The sequence below is a fragment of the Varanus komodoensis genome, unplaced genomic scaffold (genome assembly GCF_004798865.1).
Source record: "Varanus komodoensis strain SLA01 unplaced genomic scaffold, ASM479886v1 scaffold41, whole genome shotgun sequence".
Lineage (NCBI taxonomy): Eukaryota > Metazoa > Chordata > Lepidosauria > Squamata > Varanidae > Varanus > Varanus komodoensis.
The window spans coordinates 2,831,198-2,855,502 of record NW_025335954.1 but is presented as its reverse complement, the minus strand read 5'-3'; the positions used below and the strand labels follow the sequence as shown (position 1 = coordinate 2,855,502).

Here is a 24,305-nt window from a genome sequence, read left to right as displayed (position 1 = left end):
TCTATGGGGGCTAAGACTTGGCTTGCGATATAGTAACGGGCCACCCAGTGCAAGTGACTCGTGCTCCCCGTCAGGAAGTGTGCTGCTGATGGATGCAAGCCTGTCCCCGGCATCAAATGCCTGAAAGACGTTGGCTCTTATTGGGGGCATCCATCAGAGGGTCCTTCCTGAGCCTTCAGGGAAACGCGGCAAGGAAATTGATATGCAGTCATGCTGATGATAACTCGCTTTCTCCAGTTGCTTGGGGGTGCCACAGAAAAATCTCACGCATTTCAGTCTTGGCAACCCCTTGTCAAGCTTCCCCTTGCTCTTTTTTCTTCAGGGCTTGGCAGGAGGAAAGTGTGCCACTTCTGGAACGATGTGTGCTTGCAAAGAGAGAGCGCTGAAGCTACTGGGTGCCAGCAGGCGGCGCTATTTCTATACTTCCCTTTGCTTTCTCTTTCGGTGTCACCTGCGTTACTTTGAGTGCGTTTGCGCTGACCCCTTTTCCAGGTATTTCTTGTTGCCGCTAGCATTGTTTGCAGTGCACCGTGTCTTTTTTTCACCCAGCTCCTTTTGTGCAGGTTCTTGGTCACGGCTCTTGTTCTGCTTAAAAGGCACCAAGAGTGATCCTAAACACTGCGGTTTGTAAAGGGTGCTCCCCACACAGACATTAAATAATCTACACCCCAGTGCAAGGAAAGATCAGAGTACAGGGTTACTACAATACTGTTTTAGGAGTATGCTAATATAGCATCAACTGGCAAATCCTGTGTGTCCATTGCTAGCACTGGCTTTTGCTGCTCGGACTGAGGCCTACTAGAGGAGAGTGGGTTCCATTCTAAGGTCTTTTTTCAACAAATAGTCTAGAAAGGCCATTCCTTGTTTCAAAATCAAAGCTGGGATCCTCAGATTCCTGCATTCTACCCAAATTCTGGGTGTTATGTCCGAACCTAGAACATTGCAACCTGGCGATTGAATTCCCTTTCTGCTGCTCTTTTGGTTAGCCCCCATTTCCACAAATGCATTAAACTAGCTGAAGACACCTCCATCTGTTTTTTGCTGCCTTACTGCTCACTCCAATTCCGTACAGCTATTGCTATTACTAAAAACAAGCATCATGCCTTTTGATTGCTCCACTGTAGGCAGATATCCAATAGGTAAAGTCCAGGTCCTTTGATGTCTGCCTGTATCAATTAGGCGTTTATAGAGTTCAGGCCTTTTGTCTTTTAAGAGCCTTTTTTTCTTTAAGGGAGTGTTTTGCAAGCCAGTCTTGCCCAATAGGGCGAGTCCATTCCGAATGTCCTGGGCAAGTTAAAACGGAGCCCCCCTCCCCTCCAGGTGCCGGTAATTGCGTCGTTTAGCACCCCGCAGTCCCCATGCAGCAAGAGCGCCGCTCCCGTCCCGTCACTCATCCGCGTCTTTGTAAATGGGTTTCATTAAGCTTTAAGCGGAGCAGCTTTGTCGACGTGCCCGCCTCAGGGGCCCAGGGCTTAGAAAGCCGCTCGGGGAGCAGCGTGACAAACGCGCAGTTCCGGGCAGCTTCTGGGGCTCCCAGACCCATCAATCCACTCCGATTTAAGACTGCGGCAGGAGGGGCCGGAGGTCAGCGGCCTGAAGGCGCCGCCTTGATTTCCCGCGTGGCCCCCCAGCCCCCGTAAACAGGCAATTAGCCGCCGGGCCCCAGCAGGGCTTAAAGACCCATTTCGGTGGATTTATCCTCGCAATAAGAGGCAATCAGCCCCAGCCGACGACAGCACCGCCTCTGCCAGGGACCGGCGCGGTCCCTCTCCGCTCATCAGCGGGAGGCGCCGCAGGGCCCCTCACCGCATGCCCCGCCTTACAAATAGCTACCTCTGCGGTCATCAATCCCGTCCCGTGGCCCCCCGGCTCTGGAGCAGAGATATAAAGGCGCTGCCAGGAGGAGGGATGCGGGTCGGCGGCGTGAAGAGCCGAGAGGTGCGGCGCAGTGCAGGCCTCGCCTCAGTCATGGACGCCGCCCGCTTCTTGCTGACCCTGGCCTTGCTCTCGGGTGGCCTGGGCTCGGGCCGGGGCCGGGAGGAAGAGGGCCTTGGCTCCAAGGAGCTGTTGGCCGAAGAGCCCTGTGCATATCCAGAGAGGCTCCTAGACTGGTTGGTAAGTGGTCTCGGCACCACGTGGAGGGATGTGCCCCGCTCTGGCTTGCTTGCTTGTTTGCTTTTGTCTCTGTCTTGCTTTTGCTTGGTGCCGTGCTAAGCGTGCCACGAGTGCGAAATAGTCAGAGGGCTGCAGAGTGGCCTTTCAAAGATGTAGCAAAGGTAGTTGGGTTGATCATAAGAAAATGCTCCCAAGCCATGTTTCTGGAATGCTTTTATTATGCAAACTGAAAGCTCCCCGAAAACTCTGTAAGCTTTCCCAAAAGAGTTCCGAGAATCTCGAAAGCTTGCAGTTTTTGATGAGCTTTCCTTTGCCTTAGTAAAGATCAGCATGGATTTTGATTCTGTTCATTACTTTTTTCTTCTCTTCTCTTCTCTTCTCTTCTCTTCTCCAAAGAGTTCAGGTAGTATATATTCTTGACCTTGCCAACTCCCCACTTTATTCTCATCATAATCATGCAAGGTAAAACCGGCTGAGAGAGAGGTGACCCAAACATGTTTGATAAGAAGTGTGGCCTGCCAGATCAAAGGAAGCAGCTGTGACTGTGTCAGACCACAGATCTATATTGCCCCAGTGTTATCAACACTGACACTCCAGGCTTTTGGTGGGAGTTTTTCCAACCCTCCCTGCAGATGCCAAGGATCAGCTCTGGGTCTGTCTGCATATAAAACACCTCCTCATCTGCAGAGCCATGGCCCTTCCTTCTTGCTTAAGGTGGTATGGAGCTGCGGGGAGATACAAGAAGGTAGAAATGGATGTTGGAATGGTGTGCAGCGTCCATTCGTTTTATCTTTTTTTTAAACTAACAGGATCGTAGTGCAGACTGCTTTCGGTTGCAGCACACCGACTAGCACTGATGGGCCATCTCTTGGTGCAAGCAGTGAGGTCAAGGTTAGCCAAATGGTAGACCTGAGACTCCTGCAAAGTTTCCGAAAGACGGTAAAATCCATGACCAAAGGCCTTTCCCCAGTTTTCTCTCCTAGCCATTTGCTGGGATTTAGGCAGTGCTCCCGAAGTAGGCAAGGGGCATCGGTGGAATCCACAGGGCTCCACATTTGGTGAGTTATGGTAGATGATGCCCAGGAAGGGATCTTCCTGTCATCCCCTCTTGTTCACAAGCTTACTAGGTGATCTTAGGCAAGCTGCTTTTCTTTCAGCCCTTGTCTGCAATTATGAAGATAAAAATCCAGGCCTACCATACAGAACTGTTGTGAAAGATTCCCATGAACATCTGTGGGACTCCTGGTTTTTATGCATGGCTGTGCGTATTCTGCAGCATTGAGAATCTTGGTTTCCTCTCCTTTGATTCTCTAAGCCGGGTTCTAGTTCTTGAAGCAGCAAAGAGGCATCGAATGCATAAGGGGATCAAGCAGCATTTCCAGCAGTCAGGAGATGCCCTTGGTTGCTTCTTACTCTCCCCACAAGCTGCAAAAGAAATAAGCTGATATCTAGCAAATATCCTTCAGCTGCAGGACACAGTCTACAGAACGTAGCCTTTTTGGGAGTGTGCTGTTTTGGGTAGCACACACAGAGCTCTCCCTCTGTGTGCATGCGTGTGTGCACACTTTTGCAACTTTGAGCATAACTGGCTTGGTCTCACTTTGGGTGAATACGGAGGGCCACTGATTGGCCCCTTTGGCTAAAGACTGCTCTATAAATGGCTGTCTAGGAAGAATATGCTTCTCAGGGTGCTGTGTGGTTTGCAGAGAGCGGCATCCCCACCACCCTTTCCATGCAGCTGAGTTAGTCTGGACCAGGGAGACCACTTGGCAAAATTGCCCAATTGGCTGTTAAATTCTGTCCATAAAGTGGTTTGCAAGTGGATTATGAGATAAATGATTTGATGGCAACGTTACCTTTCCTGGGTTGTGACCCATAGATAAGAGCGGTCCTCTCACTTGCAGCATCTCATGGGGGCATTGGGGCATGGGGGCACGGACCAACACCTCACCTTGGAAGGGCTGCTTTCTGCAGTGGACACCGGGGGTGGGGTCAGTGGGGTTCTGTATCCACTGGCATTCTGCTCTGAACTTTTATGGAGCGATCCTCAGGGTCACCCCTATACTGGTGCTCCTGTTGCCTGCAGTGTCTCCTCTCGATTGCCTGCTGCCCGGGCCATGTTCTGATGGGCACCTGGTTCTACCCACAGCAGCAAGAAAATGAAGAGCACGCTGCCCAGAGCCCCCCTGAGGAGCATCCGCTGGGCGTCCTCCTCCGCTCCCTCCTCCATGCAGTGCAGAGGCCTGGCCGCAGCCCTTCCTTTCTGTTCCAGCCTCAAAGGTAAGGTGGGCTAGGTATGGACCAAGAAGGTTAATCGCTGGGAGCAGCCCATTTCCCATGCCTTATTTCCACGCGTTGTCCAAGAGCTGTTTATTTGCCTACATGCATTCCTTAATTTTCTACTGATCACATTTGGGAGGCCCCACCAGTCTTAGAAACAGGCAGCTCCTTGGTCCATCTAGCCCTGTATTATCAGCACTGACTGGCTGGCTCTCCAGAGTTTCAGGCAGGTGCTTTTTTCCAGTCATTCCTGCAGATGCCAGAGATCAAAGCACACGGCACAGGACCTGCCACTGAGCCATGGCCCCTCCTCGCGGACTGCATCTTCTGCATTTTCAGGCATTCTGCTAGCGAACCCCTGCACCTCTGGATATCACAATGACCAAATTTCAGACAGATGAGACAAGGGCCCCTATTAAAACGACAAGCTTTTGGCCAGGGCATAATTGCTATTGCAGTAAAGCTTTCCAATCCATCAGTTGAACTCCCACTCCCTGTGACCTTTCTGTTCCTTTCATGTAGCTGGGAGGAAGAATGAATAGGTTTGGAATAAACTTGGGTTTGTTAAGCAAGTCAACCAGCCCAAAATATGTAGTTGAAGGAAGCTATGATTCCCGATCCACACAGGATCCTGTTGTTGGGCAAAGTGAAGCTGAACCTGGTTCCATGAACCTGGCTTAGACCTCCTTATTCCTTCCTTATTCAAAGTAAATTTGCTTTATGCCTTCTCCCAGTTGGGTAGAAGAATGCAGGAAGACTACCTGAAGACAGCTCTTTGCCCAGGCTGCCTTTCTGTTCATGCATGTCATAAAGCTTGGCTTCGTGTTTTGTGTTTAAGCAGCCAGTTTGGTGTAATGCACCAGAAATGAATCCATGGATGGATGGCTTTTCATTTGTTCTTTTATCACTTGCCTGAATTCTTATTCATTGAAAGTTGTAAGAAGGAATGGGGCCGTGCTTTTGTCTTTCCATTTCTCTGGAGAAAGATGCACCCCAAGTTCAGAGCCCAGTTCACCTTAACGGGTCCTGGAGACAAACCGTGCCTGCTCTTCTCCTTTATGCCTCAAATCCTTTTCCAGCAGGTTCTTGACTGCCATGTGCTGCCTTCTGCCTCTGTTCCCCCGTGTAGGTTCGGCCGGGACACCAGGGCCAGCCCCAGCAGTGGTAGCAGGATCATTCCACGGGCTTGGGATTTGATGGCGCCTCAGTTTCTGAGCATGGCTGCTCCACAGCGCTTTGGCAAGAAAAAATGAAACTGGGAAGCCCGAGAGGAAAAGCAACCCACTCAGAACTACGGTCTGCTGGATTCTGCCAAACAGGATCGAAGCATCTCATCTCTCTTCTCTTCCTACGTCTGTGTCTTGTCACTGCGGTTTGCCTGAGTGCCTGGCTCTCCTGAGCTTGTGCTTTGCTCATTGTTAACAAGAAGAATTAAAAACAAGTTGTGACATCTTGGAAGCTACTGTTGTGTAGGCTGCCTAATCACTCCAACAGTGATCGGAAGAGGTACTTTCCCATCTCCCTCCTGTGCTGCGCTAATGTCACTGGGGGCTTTTAAGACCTCCTTGTAGAAAGGGGGCGCTTTGGGAGGGAGGAGCACTGCTGGAGAGGGAAGCACCCATCTTCCCTCTCCCACTTTGCTTTTCCAAAAACCCGATTGTGGTGCAGGGGGGGAGTGTGTGTGTGTGAGAGAGAGAGAGCACAGATGAGGGTGTTGTGTGAGTGAAGGGGGCCTGGGCAGGCACTTTGGGGTCCACCCCATCTGCTGAGTGCAGATGGCACTTAACATGCTAGCAAAGAACCAAAATTTTATTCCCCCAGTTTATGCCTAAGAGAGTAAGCAAGCCCCAAGAACAGCTGGGAGCACATGGGCAGAGAAAGTGTGGAGGGCAAACCTCCCCTTGTGTAAAGAGGCCTTGGGAAAGCAGGAACTGTTGTGTGGCTGGTCAGCAGAGGTCAGAAGAGGCAGCTGGTGCAGGCTTCTCATCGCGCCATGGCTGACCGACTCCCCATGGGAACGCTGTGCCTGCCACTCAGAAGGTGGTCTGCGGGGAAGAAGGCCTCCTGGATTGCTGTCAAAGATGGCCAGGCGAGGCAGTCACAAGGGCAAAGGGCACGTGTTGCTCTTAGCACACGATGGTTCAGGTTGTCCTTTGAGGAACCAAATGGCAACTTGGAGAAAATATGGTGAAGGTTAAGTCTTCTCCCTCTGGCTGGTGTGCCCCCAACCCCACAGCCCTGAGGGTACAGAGATCTGCTTCTCTACCAGCCTGAGCTTCACGTCTTGGTTACACGAGGGTAGTGATGCAAAGCCGGGCATTGTTTGTATGGTTTTCCAGTGCGCACAAGAAAGAGAGTGGACGCTTATTCTCTGGCTATCAAATGCTCAATCTGACTTGGGGATTTACACCAAAAGGGTGAACCTCATTCAAAGCATGGCACTCATTGTTTTGTAAGTTGTGGTGAGGGTCTCTGGAATAAATGCCCCCTCCCCACGTGCACACACACACACACACACACACACACACACACACACGAGTTAAATCGCCAGAAAAGCAGACTTTCAAGTCAAGAGTCTGCAAGACACCAGCTGACCAAACAATGAGAAACTGTCCTTGTGTCCTGCTTGTCAGTGGCCCCCCCATGATCTGACTTGATACTGTTAGAAGGAATGAGCTCATAGGAGAAATGTAGGCCTGTTCCAATGTGCCTATAGAGGAGAAAGGAGTAGCAAATTGTTTCTAACACTGGGTCCATCTGGTGTGTGATACATTCAAGTGTTCCCACAGTGTGAGGAGAGGGAAAACTTACCTGGAAATGAGAAGGTGGGGCTTTCTGTTGAGGAAGAGTCTGTTTAAAGAAAAACCTAACTGAAGGAGACCGTGTGCGTATCAAGAAAATCTGTAAAGAAAGGTATTTTATGTCCACAGTACACGCAAGAACAGGATTGGGGAACTTGGTGCCGATGCTGATGCGCTGGAGGATGACATGGGTGTGTGTCTGTGCAAAGGTTCCCCACTTCTTATTGAACCTCAGAGTCAACCAAATGCCTCTGAAATAGCAAAAAGCTAGAGCTGATGCTGTGCCCAGCAAAATTCCTGCATTTAGTGTTACGCTGTCTCTAATCGTGGAGCTTCTCTTTGGCTGTCATGACAAACAGCTGTTGACAGCTGTTCCCTCTGTCTTTTATTTAGCATCCCTTGCCGTATCTTGTGGCAGCAAATCCCTTAAACTGCATATGTCATAAAGAGCTCAAAAGAAAGATCTAATTCCAGTGGTGTCATACAAACTACACTGCAAACTTTGACTTGTTTGCACCAAGTGACTTACAGAATTGACTGCTCTGAGGCAGGGAGGGGCAAAAGGAATAATTGGTTGCATTTCACAGGGATAGATATTGGCACTTTTAGGAAGGTAAATTAATGGAGGAGGGTGTTTGGGACTTAGACCTTATCTTTGCCTTGGGGTTTCAACCAACTTGTCTCCAGCTAGTGCAGTGTTCCCAAGTGCAGTTGCCCAAAGGCTCTGGGAAGCTTAGGACAGCAGCATCTTCTGGAGCCGGTGCTCACATGTCCTGCTTCCAAACAGAGCAGCTTAATGTGTTTGACTAAGGAATTTCCACTAGCAGAGAAGGGAGAAAGTGCTTTAAATGGGCCCAAAGGAAAGGAGTGAAGCAAACCAAGAGGAATTTTAGCTCTGCAGCTTCTTGGAAAGGGGCCTAAAGAGCCCTAATGGAGCATGTCTTGGGTGCTGGTCAGGCTTCCTACCTCTCTTGGTTTCAAACAGGCAGGCTGCCACCCTGCCAGGTGAAATGTTGCCCTCCAGCAGCAGCATTTGGGTTCAAAGGGGTGGCTGGTGCTTTGGAGCTCGTGCCTCATGCCGCCTTGTGCTTTGAGAGTCTTGGACAAGTTCCTTTTCCTTCTGCCTTAGACGCCGAATGTTTATTTTGTGAGCAGCCCCCCCCCCCCACCACCACCACCATCACCACGGCAGCCGCTCCACGAACAGGCAGGGGCCTCTCCATTGCAGTCAGCACGTGAGGGTGCCCCACAGCACTCCACGTTCCAAATGTGCAGCTGATGCGAAGAGGCTGGAGACCCCTTTTGCACCCTCCCCAGCTTTCCAAGTACAGAAAATTAGCATGCCGGAAAGGGAAGGCTTAACATTTCCCCCAGCACATTAGTTTGTAGATGCAGGACGTCTTTTAGGTGGGGATACATTGGAATAACTGACCTAAAACGGCTTGTGGCAGGACAGTTTTAAACACGCAAGCCTGCACTGATTGCAAGAAGGATGCGGTAGAGAAAGACGGACACCTCCTTACAAAATTCCAGTTTATTGCAACCCCCAGCCATGAGAGAAACAGTCAGTGCTTGTCTGCCCACAAGAAGTACCAGGATGACTTCAGGGGAATCATGGCAAGGCAGGACAGCCGTGACCTCCAGACGGGCAGTCCCAGCCCCTCATATTCAGGGCTACAAGTCTCCACAAACCTTCTCTCTGCTACCGGCACAGCAAATCCCCTTCGAGTCTTGATTCCGGTCTGGAATAACACTCCACCTCCACCCTCCCAACCAGTGGGGGGCGGGGGCTCTCATGTAGCTCCTGCAAATCTCCCCCTGTCCCTGGCAATTGTTGATTGGAGGAAAGGCAGCTGCCTCCTTCAGCAGGCGGGAAGACGGACACGGCGCTGCTTGGGAAGCCCGAGTTGCTCTGAGTCATCAGCAGTGGTCAGGCCCCTCATTTTCCCCCTGCCATGATTTTGAGGTACTGAAGGGCATTGCGGGCAGCGTCCGCGCGGGCGGCATGGCGAGAAGTGGCTGAGCCATGACACACTGTCGTCGGCTGTGTGGAGAGCTCCACCAGGCACTGGTACAGGCCGCTCAAGCTCATCTCATCTGCAGGAAGGGAAAAGATGCTGTTTCACCCGAGCAGGCAGAAGAACAAGCTTTCTACATGCCCTCTGGAGAGGTGTGGACTGGGGATCAGCCGTTTGGTATTAAAAAGATGGATTCCTTCTGTAGATGGAGGGACTGCATTTTGATTGGAGAGGGACTGGAGCAATCAAAAAGCCAAGTGTACACATTTCAAGATCTTAAAAGCCAGCACAAAGAAGGGTGTCATGGCCCCCTTCCTTGTTGTTCTCACACGAGAAATGGCCTCACAAGACTTTTGCAGCCAACTGAAAGTCAATGGCACTGGGCCAGCAATGAGAAAAAATGTGAGGAGACATTCTCAACACACTGTCCTAATGCAGAGGAAAAGAAAAGTTGTGTACTGCTAGGTACAGAACCTCTGTGATCAGAGGCAGTCTACCAGGCTATGAACATAAACATTTGCTTTCCTTCTGTCATTTCCCTCAGTGTTCTGGCCAACTTCTTTTGGAGCAAATGCCATAGTTTAAATTTTGGCTTAGTGCTTCCTAAGTGCCTATGGCTTACTTACACCACACTTTGCCAACCTGGTGTCCTCTAGATGTGGAATATGGGAGTTGCAGTCCAGTATACCTAGAACCTCCAGGATCACCAGACTGGGGAAGGCAGCCTCAAGCAAACCGGTCTGTCTTAGTCACAGAGAAGCCCCCTTCCCTTTCCTGGTAACCTGCATCACAGGAAAACGACTGCTGGCCTCTCACTGGCTTGTTGTAAGAGAGAGGTACGCGGCCTGTTTGGTCCTGAGAGCTACACAGGAGTCCACCTAGGGCTTGCGTGCATGTACACGCACACTGTTCCTCCACTGCCTCTAGCAGAGTGAGAAAACCCTTTCAGCTTGGAAGGGAGCAGGACTGACCCACTCCAACAGCATCCCCCTGTACAGCCACTCCGAAGCAAGCCTCACCAGGATCAGCAGTTTCTGCCCAGGACTCACCCCTCTCCCTGGCAGGGAAAGGCTTTCACTTGTGATCAGCTACCCAACCTTGGCAGGGCAAGAGGCAAGGCACAAGTGGGAGGTTCTGCTGCCTTTCCAGACCACACCGAAACCACCAAGGGCTGCATAGGGCCCCTGCAGTGGGAATTCCTGACATAACTTGGGTCTGAACGTCCAGAAGCGCTCTGTCTATGTGAAATACTGTAAATATAGCATGGCCAAGAAGAATTATCAGTCTGACTGAGCAATGCCTCATTTTTAGGAGTAGGAGTACCATTAACTTAGAGGGAAATGAGGATCCTAAACACAGGCACTAGGAACATTCAATATTTTGCCCAGGAAAACAGTGTCAAAAATTCAGGTTCTCTCGGCTAAAGTTCCCTCTCGTGGAGCTACGTTTCTTTGCACCAATATAAGAAGCCATGCAACAGACCAATGTTAAAGCCGTTAATACTGATGTCCTGTCTCCAACTGTTCTAAACGGGCCTGCTCTGGCCATGGCTGCTTTGCTCCACCTGGACATGCAATTTGAAACTGGAAAATATAAATTCAAATAAATAGACCAACATATGCACACACAAGCGGACAGGATTTTCAAAATGAACAGGAGTGTAAGGGGCTTTTTTTTTTTTTTTACATGCTCAAGCAAAAAAGTTCCCCCCACCCCTGAACGGCAAGTCACAATTCCAAAGCTTACCAATATCGAGGTAGCTGATATCAAAGCTCTGCTCTTCAGAGAGCTCCTGCAAGAGGCTGCAAAAGCCAGCATTGAGCACCGCCAGCGGGTGGCTTTTGAGGTGCAGAATCTTCTCTCCCGCAGAGTTGCGCAGAGAATCCCAGGTGCAGCCAGACCCCCGGCCCCTCACCCCGTCCAGTTTGCTTCCTGCAATCTGCAGAGTACGACAGAGAGCTGAAGGAGGCGGCCCCAGCGCCGCCGCTTCTTCCACTGACCTCGGCAAGCCAGCTGCCCACTCCCTGGGCTCCCGTATCTGAACCTCAAGAGTCCCTACCTTTCTACCCTCCATGTGGGTCTAACATCTAAAATCACCCTATTATGTTGGAATGCCCCTCCCAACCCATTAATCATGCATTTAGTGCGTAAGAGTGCCCCAACTCAAAACACCTGGTTTGCACGCAGAAGCTCCTGGGTTCAATCCAGGTAAGGCTAGGAACTCCCCTCACCCCAAACTACTGGAGAGTCCATGACAGACTCAAGAAGCTTGCTTGTGCTCCCTCCCCCATTTCCCAAAAGCCCCCCGTTGTCTCCCTCCCATTCATCCACAGAGCTCATAGCCATCAGAGAGGTGGCTGATGCCTTGGGAGGGATGCAGGGGAGAAAATGGAACAGGCTCTTCTGGACTTCGTTAAGCACTGCTCTGGAGAGGAGGTAAGAGAGCACTGCTGCCTCTGGCACGCTGCCTGGCCGTGTCTCACACACTGTGGGCGAGCGGCTGCTTTTCTTTCAGCATCACCAGATCACTCCCAGTTTCATTCAAGATACCTCTGCAAGTGCCTCGCAACACCAAGCCCCAGGAGCTTTAACAATTGGGTGTTAGACTCACGTTCCAGGAACTCACATAACAACAGAGCGGGGAATGTGAAAGCGTGAGTTCAGCTTTTTAAATTCTAAGATCTGTGAATCCCAGGAACAGTCATTTCCCAAACAACTTCTATGATTCCAGGCAGTTCTGATGGATGCAATCCAAGGAGGCTCGGGGCAAAAGCTGCCCCAGTTCAACAACTCCATGAAAGCCTGCAGGCATTTAGAAAGTCTTACTGCCCAGAGCTTTTTAAAGTGTTCTGGTGCCTGGTGCACAGGCCTGTGTGCTGTTCTTGGGAGAAGCCTTTTCCGACTGCTCTTGCCACCACCAGATGTCTCTTCAGAGGCACGGCTGTAAGACAAGGCTCTGAGAGAGCTGGGAGCAAGCAGCTAAGAACGAACCTGGGCTACTGATTTCGCAAGGACCAGGACAGGGAACACAGAATGTTGGGTGGCTTGTGTCCTTATAAGGCCACTTAAGTTACTGCAAATGCTGGCTCCTCTCTGCTTTCTCCAGAACAGATTTTGCAATGTGGGTATCTCTTCAGACTCTGATTACATCCTTTCAAGAATAAGTTTTCAGAGGTCGCAAGTTCACCCATGGTCACCCCACTGAGAGTGCTCGGTTTCCTCCTCACTGCCCACACTCACAATAGAAAACTGGTCCTCCTCCACTTCAGCCTCACTGCCCTCTCGTGGGTCCAGAGGCACATTATGGATCCGCACCAGCATCTTCGCCGCAGCATTGCGCTTGGCCAGTTTTTTGGAAGTGCCGCTGCCTGGAGAGGGGAGAAGATGTGGGATGGGATTTTGGAAAATGGTTTAGGTAGGTAATATGGGATGGGGTGGCAAATGAGAGCTGTGGGAAAGAACCGCAGGGGGGCTGTACATGTCTCCCCAATATCCTCTAGCTCTTTCACCAAGTCTGACGGCAGTTTTGGGTTGCACATGGCACCAGCTCCTGTGCATACTCTCAAGCTCACTCATCCTGTCCAACCCAGAGAGTGCAGGAGCAAATGCAGATGAGCATCATGCATTTGCTCACTTAACATAATTGGCATGAGTTGTACAGATTGCAAGAATTCAGCTTTTCTCAACCTAGAATTTTTGCCACTCTTATTCTTGCAAATTCCAGCAGGCAGGCAAAGCAAAAACAAAAGCAAAAAACCCAACCAAAGCACCCAAGTAGCCTTGCTGAGTTCCTGGCAGGCGGCCACAAGTTGTGCAGCCCAAAATACAGCCTCCCTGGCCACAGCTTTGTTGCTTTCCATCTGCTATCCCCCCGTGTTGCTTGAGAGATACAAGAGCGGCTCTGTGGGAAGCCTCCCCCGGGCAAATCCCAGGGCTCCTGCCAGAGGTGCAGCTCAGGTCTGAGAGGTGAGTGGCAGCAGCAGGCACTCCTGAGGCACAGGTGGCCCTGCATTCCCTGCCCTCCCAGAGTCCTGCGATGCCGCACCTATTTCAATGAACCTTTCCACACGGCAGGTCATGGTGAATTCCTTGCGGTGCGCAGGTCCTGACTCCTGAGTGACCGTGTATTCGGGGAGTCGCCAGCCCTTCTGCACAACCAGCTCCTGGGGAGAAAGGCAACTTCAGAAAGGTATTCCCTCTGGATTCCCAGAGAGAAAGGCAGATCAGGACTGTACTGCTGAGTCGATATATTTAAAGTCGCAGCCCACTCAGGTGTATGCGCAAGGAAACACTGTACTATTTCCTTCTGAATGGAGCTGCACAGGATTGAACTACAACTGTAACTGGGAGGGAATGCAAGCCAGGCTATCCAAGCCTCACTGTGGTCACACAGAGACACTCCTGTTTATCACGAGGTGGATCAAGACAACCTGAGGATCCATCTGTGAGGTTTCTTGGCTATTAAGCATAACATAGCGAAAGAAAGCAGCGTTTTATGAAACAGTGTGATGGATGAAACAGCTGGGTTCTGTCTGGAATCCTTCCAGTCATGAGTGGGGGATCTGTGGCTCTCTCCATGTTCTGGACTCCAACAGTCCCAGCCACCAGCACCAATAGTCAGGGGTGACAGGAGATGAAGTCCAATATCATCTGGAGGGTCACAAGTTCCCCACCTCCACTGTACATCATCCCAGCCTGGAACCCACCAAATGTGGAGTTGGGGAGTGTGACTGATTTGGTTCCAGGGCTACAGCAACCATACATTGTTCTTATTTAAAAGCCATGAGCCAAGGGATTCCACATACACACTGAAGCACTTTGGCTCCTTTGCTTTGGCTTGGAGGCCTTCTTTTCCAAATGCTGGAGAAACTTTTGAAGAAATATTGGGAAGAAATGAAGAATGGTGCAGATGAATTCTCATGAACCCAGGTTCAACACTTGCAAGCAGCATCCGTGGATCAAATGGCTAACTTTCAAAGATTAGGACCCCGAAAACACTGAGAGGATCCTAAACATCCTAGTTCCCTATGAATGAAGAGGATTGACCAAAGATGGTGCAACTGGAAGAATGCCTTCATTCTCACAGCTCTGTGTAGGGAATAAAAGGCGCTGGTCTCTACTGCTGCTGCTTGTGTTGGGAGAGGAGAGCCAGCACAGCCAGTGTCCTTCTATGCTATCACCAGCAAGCCTCTGGTTTTGAAATACACATGCAAGCGAAGGAGCTACCTACCTGCAGGGCCCCAACCGGGTTGCATTCCGACTGCTGTGGTGATACCGGTGATTTCAGGTCCATCGGGGAGCTTCTGAATGAAAGACAAGCCATGGTCACAGATCCTCCCAAACAGTTCTGCTAAGCCAAGTACCCCCACACCTTACTAGTGGAAGCACGAGGATTCAGAGGCCTTGCTCACCAAAGAAAGCCTTGCCTAGAGTTGGCCTTCCACTGGAGGGCAAGGAGATCAATCCGTCTTGGGTGGGAAGAGCAATGCCATACTGATAGGAATCTTCTAATCAGGGTACTTATTAACTAGTACCATGTAGCCACCAATTGTCTGTTTTTTCCAAGAACAAACAAGTTCTTCTTTGCTGCTTGACCTCTGCTTTCAGAGTGCTCCATGGGTGCTGAAACACATGCGTGTCCCCACCTACCTGCCCCACCCCCACTTTGCTCGTGTGATGCCTCGGAAGAAGCCACAATGGAAACAAGCGCAGGGAACGTTCTGCCACAGAAACAAGTTCATGCCCAAGCGCACGTGAGCAGCTCAGAGACCCTTGCTCTCTCGGGGCAGCCCACCCCTTGCCCTTTATCTTCTGTGTCGATCCCATTACCTGGGAGAGGCAACCGGCAGGATGGTTACAGGCGTGGCAACTGGGGGGGTGGCCGTGGTGGCAGCAGCCTGAGCCAAGGGCTCTAGAGAGAAAGGAGAGCTTCGAAATACAAGGTGACAATATTAAAGCCAGCTCAAGTAGCAAGGCGCATGCAACAGAGTAAGCTTACTGTAATGTGAGCCTCCCCAGCTTCACCCTCAGAATCCATGCTTTCCCTTCCTATGTGTAAAAGCCACACCTTCCACCTCACCATCACAGCAATTCCACCTGTCCTAGTCTCACCACTGTGTTTAAATCAGGCACGTGTATGCTGTGCAGGTTCTGGATTTATTCTGCAGCATGGAACGCTTCCTCATGCAAATCTCAGCTTTTGCTTTTTCTTTAAAGTGTCTGTCCTTCGGCATCTGTGCAAACATCTGTGTGCTGCCTGGTGAAACCTCAGATGCGGAGGAACTGAATGAAGATATCCAAGCATCCATAGGATGAAGCTCTAGGAGCTTGTGTGGCACTATTTGGCCCTCTACCCGATGCGTGAAAGCAGTACAGATTATACAAACAAAGCAGAATTGTATATAACTGGTAGACGGGGCAGATGTAGGTATTGCTTGGCACAGAATTAGTGGATATGTCTTTTAAAGTACAGTTGGGCCTGTTTCTAGCCCTAGCTTGCAAACATCAAAAAAGAACCACTGGCGCCCACGGTAGCTGAATTACTAATACTGCAGCTAGCATTTTATAGGCTTGCTCAGCCTCGAAAGAAAAAAAAGAATGCAGAAGCACCACAGGCCCTGTTGCCTTCCATAGTCTGACATGCATTTCCCCCCTCTGCTGAGAGGCATATCAATAGCTTTTTCGCCTACCCCATCATCTACAGTAGCAACACAGAAACACCTCTTGTCCCAGGTGCCCACCAAGCTTCTCTCCGAGCTGAGAAAAAACAGCAGAGTAGAAACAATGTCGTAGACCAGGGGTAGGCAGCCCTTCAGGATCACAGTCACATTTGGCAATTTGAGAAATGGCTGTGGGAGGGGAGGCAAGGGACAGTTCACCTGCCCATCGGACTGAGTACAAGGCAAAGGGGTCTGAGCCCCAGCACACTAAAATCACAGTTTTCAATGCCAACAAAAAATATTTCAGAGAAATCCCAGCAGCTGCTAAGAGGATGTGTTAATTTTTAAAAAATGGGAGGGATGACCCACCTAGGTAGTTACCAGGAAAATGGTGGGGGGAGGCGTCGGTGCTTGTGGGTACCACAATGCCTACCAGTACTACAGAGAGAGGACTCCCTGAACATTTCTTTAAAGTGCAGCTGAGGTTCCAACCTTCCAACAGTCTCCACACCTGTTCTCCTCCAGTGCGGCTGGCTCCAACATGTTCCCTCCCTTCAGAAGCCTCAGCGCCACCTCAGCTGCCTTGTGCTTGGCTGCTTTTTTGCTAGGGCCTTGGCCTAGAAGAGAAGAGAAGGGACAACAGAATAGATGATAGAGGATAGAAAAGGGGGAAATAGCAAATCACAAGGAAAGCTTGGAATGGCCACTTGTAAAGGGGGCACTCTGATTAACTGATGGACCACATGACAAACAAGATATTCCTTTATTTCCTGCCTTCCTTCCATGAGGAAATATAGTCAAATGCAGGCCACCACACTTGAGGCTCCCACAAGGGCACTGACCAGACTCAGGCTTGCTTAGCTTCAGCAAAGTTGGCTGCCTCGCATGGCTTCAGACCACAGCCCTGTCCCAAGACACAGTCAGCCGCTGTCATGCACTACAATGCATGACAACATAATTAAGGTCTGACATCACAACTGGGCTTGAGGATAAGCATCAGGTAGGTGCAGTCTGCCCTTACTAAGAGCCAGGGCTGCTTGCCATGATGGACCAAGAGCCAGCTGGCACTGTGGGCCCTACGCAGGATCACGTATAACTGTAAGTCCTTCTGCATAGGACATTTCAGTGCCCACTAAGGCCTGCAGTGCTCAGCCTACAAACCAGTCCACATCTTCCTATTTCACAGTAGCTCTGCATCCCCTCCTGCAATATGCATCTCCAGCACAGCCAACCGAGAACACGGCTCAGTGGTAAGTGACTCCAGCCCCATGAGGACTTCTGGATGGCCCTGGCAGAAGGATCCTGACAAAGCCAACAAACAGCTCATGTGTCTTTGTTTCTGGAAAGGAAGTGGAATCAAAAAGGTTACAACAGGAGGTCTAGGAGTCAGGATTTCCTAAGTTCTACTCCCAAACCTAGGAGGTGGTACCATAGGTTCAGAGGCAGGTAACTATAAAATTACAGCTGATGTAATTTTGCCTGGTTTTAGTCCTCTGTATTTAGGAAGCATACCTTGTAATTGGTATGCATCCAAAGTAGCAGTGAAAGCTTGTTTAGTTTTTAGGAGGAGACCCAAGAACCCATTAGCAACTTCTTATAGTACCCGTCTGCCTCTGCAATTTTCAACATACACCATCTTTAAGGAAGAGGCTTAAACCAGGCAAAATTATATTAGTAGGGAAACTGAGAACAGGATGGCTGTCAGGTTGGCTGGGTGTGTTGTCAGGATGGAAAAGTCCCCACCCTGAGTGACAGGCACCAGGGCATCAGAATGGCAGTGGACAGGCTTGAAGAGTGGACATTCTGAATTGCGCTCAGGCTTTTCCAGTGTGAGATCTCGAATCCTTTAGCACTTTTCTAAGCCTAAACGTTTGATTGCACTGATATTGAACAAATCTGCTCTGCTCTGCCCCACTTTTTTTAAATAATACACTCTGGACCTTCAGGACTGAGCAAGATACAAGTTTATTTTACACCAAAACCGAGAAGAATGAGAAATGTGCCTGGGAAAAGGCAGTTCACTCTCTCTCTCTCCCACCACGCATGAAACAGGACACCAGTCATGATCCTCCCACAACCAGATACCCTCCAGATGGGTTGGACTACAACTGTTATCACCTTCAGCCAGCCAGCCCACTGCCATGGGCTGAAGTGATAAGAGTTATAATCCAATGCATCTAGAGGCAGGGGCAGGACACCAAGTTGGCCTTAAAGGGAAGGAGATTAGTGTGCTACAGAGGAAGATCCATAAATTAGCTCCAACATACACATTATGGGAAGCAGAAGTCCAAGTTCAAAAGCATCTTCCCTCCCACACCTCCTTCAAACACCACAAAGGCCCATGACAGATATGAGATTTTCACCCCCTGCACCAAAAAAAGGGGTTATCTGCTGGTTCATCCACGCACCCATTCTTTACTGCAACTAACCGGTGCAGCTGATGTCGCCAACGGTGACGCGAAAAGTGAAGTTGGGCTGATGCGCCTGTCCCTCAGCTTTCAGTAGGTCGTAGACAGGCGTTTTGCCTATGCGTGTCCCATACTCCTGCAGCAGGCTGATAGGGGTCTTGCCGGGGTTGGACGCCAGCATTTGCTCTATACTGAGGGCAGCAAGGAGACAAAGGTGGATTTGAGAAGTCACCCTAACCTTGTGGAGGAACCCTCTTTTACAAACAGTGTTTCTGTGCCTTCCACGATCCTACTGTCTCCAACAATGCCTGTGAACCTTGCTCCCTGCCCCATCTTTTTCACATGACACCACACTGTATCACTGGTAGGTGCAACATCCATCAAGACTCCACTGCTACACCCAACCTCATGGGCCAGAGCTCCCAGCAACCATGAGTACAAGGAAGCAGCAAAGAAAATAGAAGGTTCCCCCCAGTCAAATGTTTGCTTGATGCTTAGCTCCTGCCAAACTTTCCTTGTTGTAGTCACCAGTTGGGTAGGCAATTTTACTTTCAGTGCATTCTAATGAGTAATGGAGGGCTTCTAATTTAGGAGGAAAACTGGATCAGATCCAAGCTGCATCTAACCCAAGATTCTCTTTACAACAGCAGCCAGCCTGGAGCTTCAGGCTACTCACAAGAAAGTCATAAGGGCAACAGAGGACCAGAGTGGAGTGATGGTTAGAATGCCGGACTGGGGAGACCCAGGTTCTAGCATCCATTAACTGGGTGAATTTAGACCAGTTACTGACTAACCTATCTCACAGGGTTGTTAAGAGGACATTGAGACATTGCAAAAGGTGGGATACAAAAGCTTTAGATAAAATGCATAAATATAAGTAAATAGAGGCTAACAAACAAATACAGGAAATAAATATAGCAACTACATTCATTTATTTAAAACTTTTGTATACCATCCACTATGGTACCCAAATGGTCTTGGGATGGTCTTACAACAAAACAAAGTAGAGCACAGCATCCATTCTATACAATAAAACCCCATTTAAAATCAGAATCTAAACCATAAAATACTGGAAAAATAAAATGTTATTATTTTATTAATAAAAAATAAACAGCCATTCTCCTAGCACTTGTCACCAGTACATGGTATTTAGAGATATACGTGGAGAGCACAAAAAAAGAATGGTTAGCAACCACTGACAGACCTATAGGACATCCATATAAACTACAAGTTCTATGTTGCAGGTCAAAATGAGGTAGAGTACAAAGCTCATGTATGGAAGAGGCTCTTCAGCTAGACTGTCAACCTATGCCTCCTCCTGAAGTCTGTAACATTTCTTAAGAAAGATGCATCGGATCATTCTATACCATTATTTTTCTACAAAGAGGTCCTTTGGCATAAACTTCCCATAGGGTTTAATTTTGGAGTTAATGTGCACAGAATTGTAAAAGGGGAGTAATTCAAACACACAACCCTGCATTTAATTTAGAGTAAAATCATAACGTTTACTTCCAATTGATCACACCCTATGGTTCCTTAGTAGTGAGAGGGAAAAAAGTACACATTTTTTTCCCCTAATTTCCCACTTCTCTCACGCCATGAGTTCCCACGATGAGGAATGTCACATGGAATTGCACTCCTCCCACAAGATGTGTCTCTTTCAAGCCCCCTCCTCTCCATATGGGAGAAGAAACGGATAGCTGGAACCGTAAGCCAGGGCAAGGAAAGCGTGTTTTCCATCTTGGTCGTGCACCCTACGTGGTGACGGAACGATCTGCCCGCGGCCGAATCCGGGCCCGTCTCCGGCCCGGCCTCATCCTACAATGGAGCGCCCCGCGTTCTGGCATGGTAGCCCTCCCAGTACTGGCCCACTTGGGCCTCCCCGTTCTCATAGCAACCCACTCAGAGTGATGCTCCTTTGAGGTGGGGGTATCCTAGCAACCGCAGCACGAGGGGGCGGGGCCTTCTCCGGTGTCTTAGCAACGGCCCGAGCGGGGCGGGGTTATTCACCTGGGGAAGCTGCCGCAGCTCCTCGCGTTCCCGCAAGGCTCCTCCGCCTCCTCCTCGCTCATTCCCTCCTCCTGCCCCGCCGTCGCCACCACCACAACGCCTGCCGCCCTCCAGCCCGGCTTACAATGGCCGGGAGAGAGGAAGCGACGGCCCCCTGTCGCCACCAAGACGCTTCGAAGCGTATCCTGGAAGCTGAAGTCCGATTGGGGACGCCAGCCGCATGGCAACCGTGGTAAAAGGACTACATATCCTATAAGGCCGTTCGGCCTCATGGTTGCATAGATCGGCTTGTTCCATCTCTATGCGTCGAGGCAACAATGATTGCTCCCACTGCACGCTGGGAGTGCTAGTCTTCTTGGCCACAGCAGTTGTTTCCTCTAGTCCCAGATATGCAAGGGTAATATATAACACAGGCACAGAGATTTAAAAAAAAAAAAAAAACAAAGCTCGAGTGCAGGGAGGAGTAACTTCGATTTCAAATAAAAAAGCAAACAATGCATCACGTGAGAAACGATTTAAACTGTTTTCCACAAGGTGGTGTTCACCAGTTTTTCTGAACTACAACTCCCAGCTCACACTGGCACAGACTGACAGGCGCCGAAGTTTAAAACATCTGGAGGTCACATCTGCTGGGAAGGCTGACCTACATAATGTTACTTACTCTACTTCCTCGAATCCCTCCTTAAAAACTAACTTTCCCCACTAGCCTATTTCTCAACACTCAAGCTGTTTTTGTTTTTTTAAATCGGCCCACAACTGAATTCAAAGGGGCTGACCCCCAAGTAAGTGTGTATAGGCTTGAAACCTGAGTCCTCTTCTCCGAGTAAGCCAAAGCTTAAGGCTGAAATCCTATATGGGTCACCTAAGAGTAAGTCCCACTGAATGTCTGAGGAGGCGTGCACTGTTTGCACAGGGTTGCCCCGACATTTTTTTATCTGAGGCAAAGCAGCAAATACCATGCATCAAATTGCATCATATCCAAGGCCAGATATGTTATTTTGGAAACTCAGGCAGAAAATCCCCCAAACACCCCTTCTACCATTCTGACCCTGCCAGTAAAAATACATTTGGTAACTAACCATTTGCCATTGCCTTTTCATGGCACCCAGAATCAGCTAGCTGAGACAATTGTCCAATTCTGCCTAACAGCAGGGCCATGTGCTGATACTTAATCTTGTTAAGGTGGTTTCTCCCTTTCCTTTCTCTCTGCCTTGCTATGCCAGTTTCTTTGGGAAAGTTGGTCTGTCTCTCCACTCCCACACACACACCTTTTTATTACTCTGTAAAGTACCATACATGTCATCATTATTGACCGAATAGCAGCTGTATATAGAGGATGCTCCCAGGTGAATCTTTTATTGTGCAATCTCCCAGACTCATTCAGGAAATTTTACAGGAAGTCCAGACAATGTAGTCTTCCATTTGGATCCCTCCCATATTTCACTACTATTGCTTTGATCTTTATTCACACACCAAAAATCTATTAAGGAGGGAAAGACAGAAGAGCTTCAGGATGCCTCTTGATTGGCAGTGCTTTTTGTGTTGAAGAAACTTCAGCTCCAGTTAACACGTTATCTTCCCAAGAGACCCTGCAAAATGTCCAGATGCAAGTTTTGTCACCCAGGCAGTATAATTCATTAGGATAACCCTGTTTTGGCCCCTCATTCCCTCACTGCAGTCCCACTGTCTGAAGTTCATTCTACAGACTGCTCTTGTCTGCTTCACAATTTTGCTATTCTATATTGCCTTCTCTGAGTCTCAGCCTTTATGTTAGACTTTGACTCCTCACTTGCCTTTTAAAATTCTGGCAGCACACTCACAATTTGCTCCTTCCTTTTGATTATCTCTTTGACGCAGTTGACTCTCCTGACTCCTCCTCTGAAGTTTGGTTTTGGCCCATTTCAATATGGCTTCCACTGTTAATGCTCAACTGTAACTGCTGTAACCGTATTCTCAAGCTTGCTTCTCTTGCTTCTGTCTGTTCCTCATTTCAATACTGGCCTTTCACCTGAGGCATAGAGCTGAGTACATACTGTTTTGTGCTCCATAATGAACGTGATTTGTCACAGTTTCCCTAAAATCTGGCTACCAAATGGTGTCTGGCATGCTGAACATGGACTCCACTAGTTCATCATGTTATCCTCTTTAAATATAATTTGGATGTTTTAAAATGACAAATGCAATTTCAAAATCCCACTGAAATGCATGGGACCCAAGAGTATTTGTTTCAGTCTTGCTGATACTATCCCCAGTCGGCTCTTCCCCTCCTAGCCAGGAATGAGACGAAGAAACATTTGGCAACCTCTAATTATCACAGCCGGGTCTTTTAAATGCTTACTCAGAAGCGAGCTCCACTCAATGCAGTGCGGTTACTTCTGAAGAAACGTGGCAAAGATTGAGCTGTTTGTCTGCTGAATATGCATGTATCTTAAGAGTTTAGCGCGGAACTACTGTTTTCGTTCTCTAGAACTGGGCAAAAAGTAGCCACCCACAGCCAGTCTCACATACAGAAACTAATTTAAACTACATCTCCCAGAACGGTGCAGAGGAAGAATTTAAATTTGGTTTGCTGTGGTCGAAGAACGAACACCCAAAGAGCATCAGAACTACATTGCCCATAAGCCAGTGCGTACTTCACCCAATTGGCTACCGGAGTTCTTTCTTCTCGTCCCTCTGGACTTTGTTCCCCATCCGATTGCCTGGCCCTTTCCCAGGCTGATTGGTTCTTCTTTGGTTTCCTTCCCCCCTCCCCCCTCGGCCCCCTTGGTAGCCAATCCCGTCTCCTGCCCTTTCCACACTCCCTTTCCAATATTGGAACCCGCCCTATGATTGGCCAAGCCTCACCGGCTCAGAGCCGTAATTGGTTCGACTCGACAAACCGGCGGAATCCGTGAGCCGCGTTGGTGATGGAGGGGGCGCTGCTGAAATGGACCAACTACCTTTCTGGTGAGCGGGAGTCCTCCAGTGGTGCCGGTTCAGGGTGGGGAAATGGCCACGGCCTGAGTATCTTTCCCCCTGTTCTTACTCCTCCGTCAGTTATCTTAGCAATGCAGCCGCTTCGAACCGAGGAGTCCGCGTTCCCGGCGCTCTTTTCACCCCGCTTTCTGAAGATAGCGCAGTTTACTCATTGTGTTGTGTTCCTTTCACGTTGTTTCCCGGGAGCAAAAGGTCCATTTGCGCGGGAGCCTCTCCTTTCTATTCCGGGAGTATTAGGAATGCCATCTTGCCATGGGCAGAGCTTCTGTTGCACCTTTAATGGTTGCATAACTGGAAGAAATCCAACAGGTGCAGCTTTCTCAGTGCATGAATAGGCATCGAAGGAATAAATCTCACCTTGCCCTTGCCATGTAGCTCTTGGGATGCTTCCAAACAGAGTGCTAGAAGTCAAAAGATAGTGTATGGCTGTCCACCTTTTCCCACTCACTGGATTTTCTGTGTTAATGAAAAAGAAGAAGCAGAACAATAACCCTGGAGAGTCACGCCATGCATGCTTAGTTGGTCTGGAACCACCCTTAGTTGTAGAGTGTTTCAGGTCATTGTTTGAAGTGATATTTCTGCTATAAAAACTCTGTTCCCAACAGCATATTTGGGTAACTGAAATTGCCATACTTTCAAGACTATCAGAGGTACATTTCCTGGCAAAGGGAGAGGGAGCCTTTTGGGCCATAGAGCTTCTTCCCAAGGGAGGCTAGATTCACTCCCTTTCTACTTTCCTCCCCACAGCAGGCAAACACCACTTTACTCAAGAAGTAAAGAGGGTAGGGTCCTTTTTAAATTCTGGAATTATGCTTTTATTGTATTTTAGTGGTTCATTTATGTTAGGCTTTTTATAAACCAATTAACAACAGTTTAAATTTATTTTAATTGGTTTTGTATTATATTTGTATTCCACCTTTTTTTCTTCCAAGGAACTCAAGGTGGCTTACATATTTCCCCTTCTCTCAATCTTATCCTTACAACAACGACCCTGTGAGGTAGGTTGGGCTGAGAATCCAAAGTCACCCAGTGAAGCTC

General features: G+C 49.2%; 3 protein-coding genes across 8 annotated transcripts in view; 2 read left to right on the top strand and 1 right to left on the bottom strand.

Annotated features, from left to right (window-relative positions):
* Positions 1 to 1,968: 1,968 nt before the first annotated feature.
* NPFF (neuropeptide FF-amide peptide precursor) lies at positions 1,969 to 5,853 on the top strand. Its single transcript, XM_044443260.1, has 3 exons — positions 1,969 to 2,115; positions 4,265 to 4,395; positions 5,525 to 5,853. The coding sequence occupies exons 1-3, from the start codon at positions 1,969 to 1,971 to the stop codon at positions 5,646 to 5,648; spliced, it is 402 nt and encodes a 133-aa protein (XP_044299195.1). The 3' UTR covers positions 5,649 to 5,853.
* A 2,862-nt stretch (positions 5,854 to 8,715) lies between these two features.
* Positions 8,716 to 23,273, bottom strand: TARBP2 (TARBP2 subunit of RISC loading complex). Of its 6 annotated transcripts, none has more exons than XM_044443231.1 (9): positions 23,231 to 23,273; positions 18,303 to 18,472; positions 16,385 to 16,490; positions 15,044 to 15,142; positions 14,445 to 14,517; positions 13,260 to 13,377; positions 12,455 to 12,582; positions 10,961 to 11,153; positions 8,716 to 9,293 (listed from the first exon to the last, which is right to left on the bottom strand). In XM_044443231.1, exons 2-9 carry the CDS (start codon positions 18,460 to 18,462, stop codon positions 9,136 to 9,138), a joined length of 1,035 nt encoding a protein of 344 aa, XP_044299166.1. In that variant the 5' UTR covers positions 18,463 to 18,472; positions 23,231 to 23,273; the 3' UTR covers positions 8,716 to 9,135. The 6 variants fall into 6 exon arrangements, with proteins under 6 accessions (XP_044299166.1, XP_044299167.1, XP_044299165.1 ...); XM_044443232.1 differs by lacking the exon at positions 23,231 to 23,273 and adding an exon at positions 22,925 to 22,936; XM_044443230.1 differs by lacking the exon at positions 23,231 to 23,273 and adding an exon at positions 20,292 to 20,444 and having other exon boundaries at positions 14,445 to 14,514.
* The window catches only part of LOC123029861 (pleckstrin homology domain-containing family A member 3-like), a 21,385-nt gene continuing 20,110 nt past the window's right edge, over positions 23,031 to 24,305 (top strand). Inside the window, exon 1 of the mRNA XM_044443236.1 lies at positions 23,031 to 23,237. Coding sequence (XP_044299171.1) covers positions 23,198 to 23,237 — 40 coding nt within the window. The 5' untranslated portion in view covers positions 23,031 to 23,197. The remainder of the gene's footprint in view (positions 23,238 to 24,305) is intronic.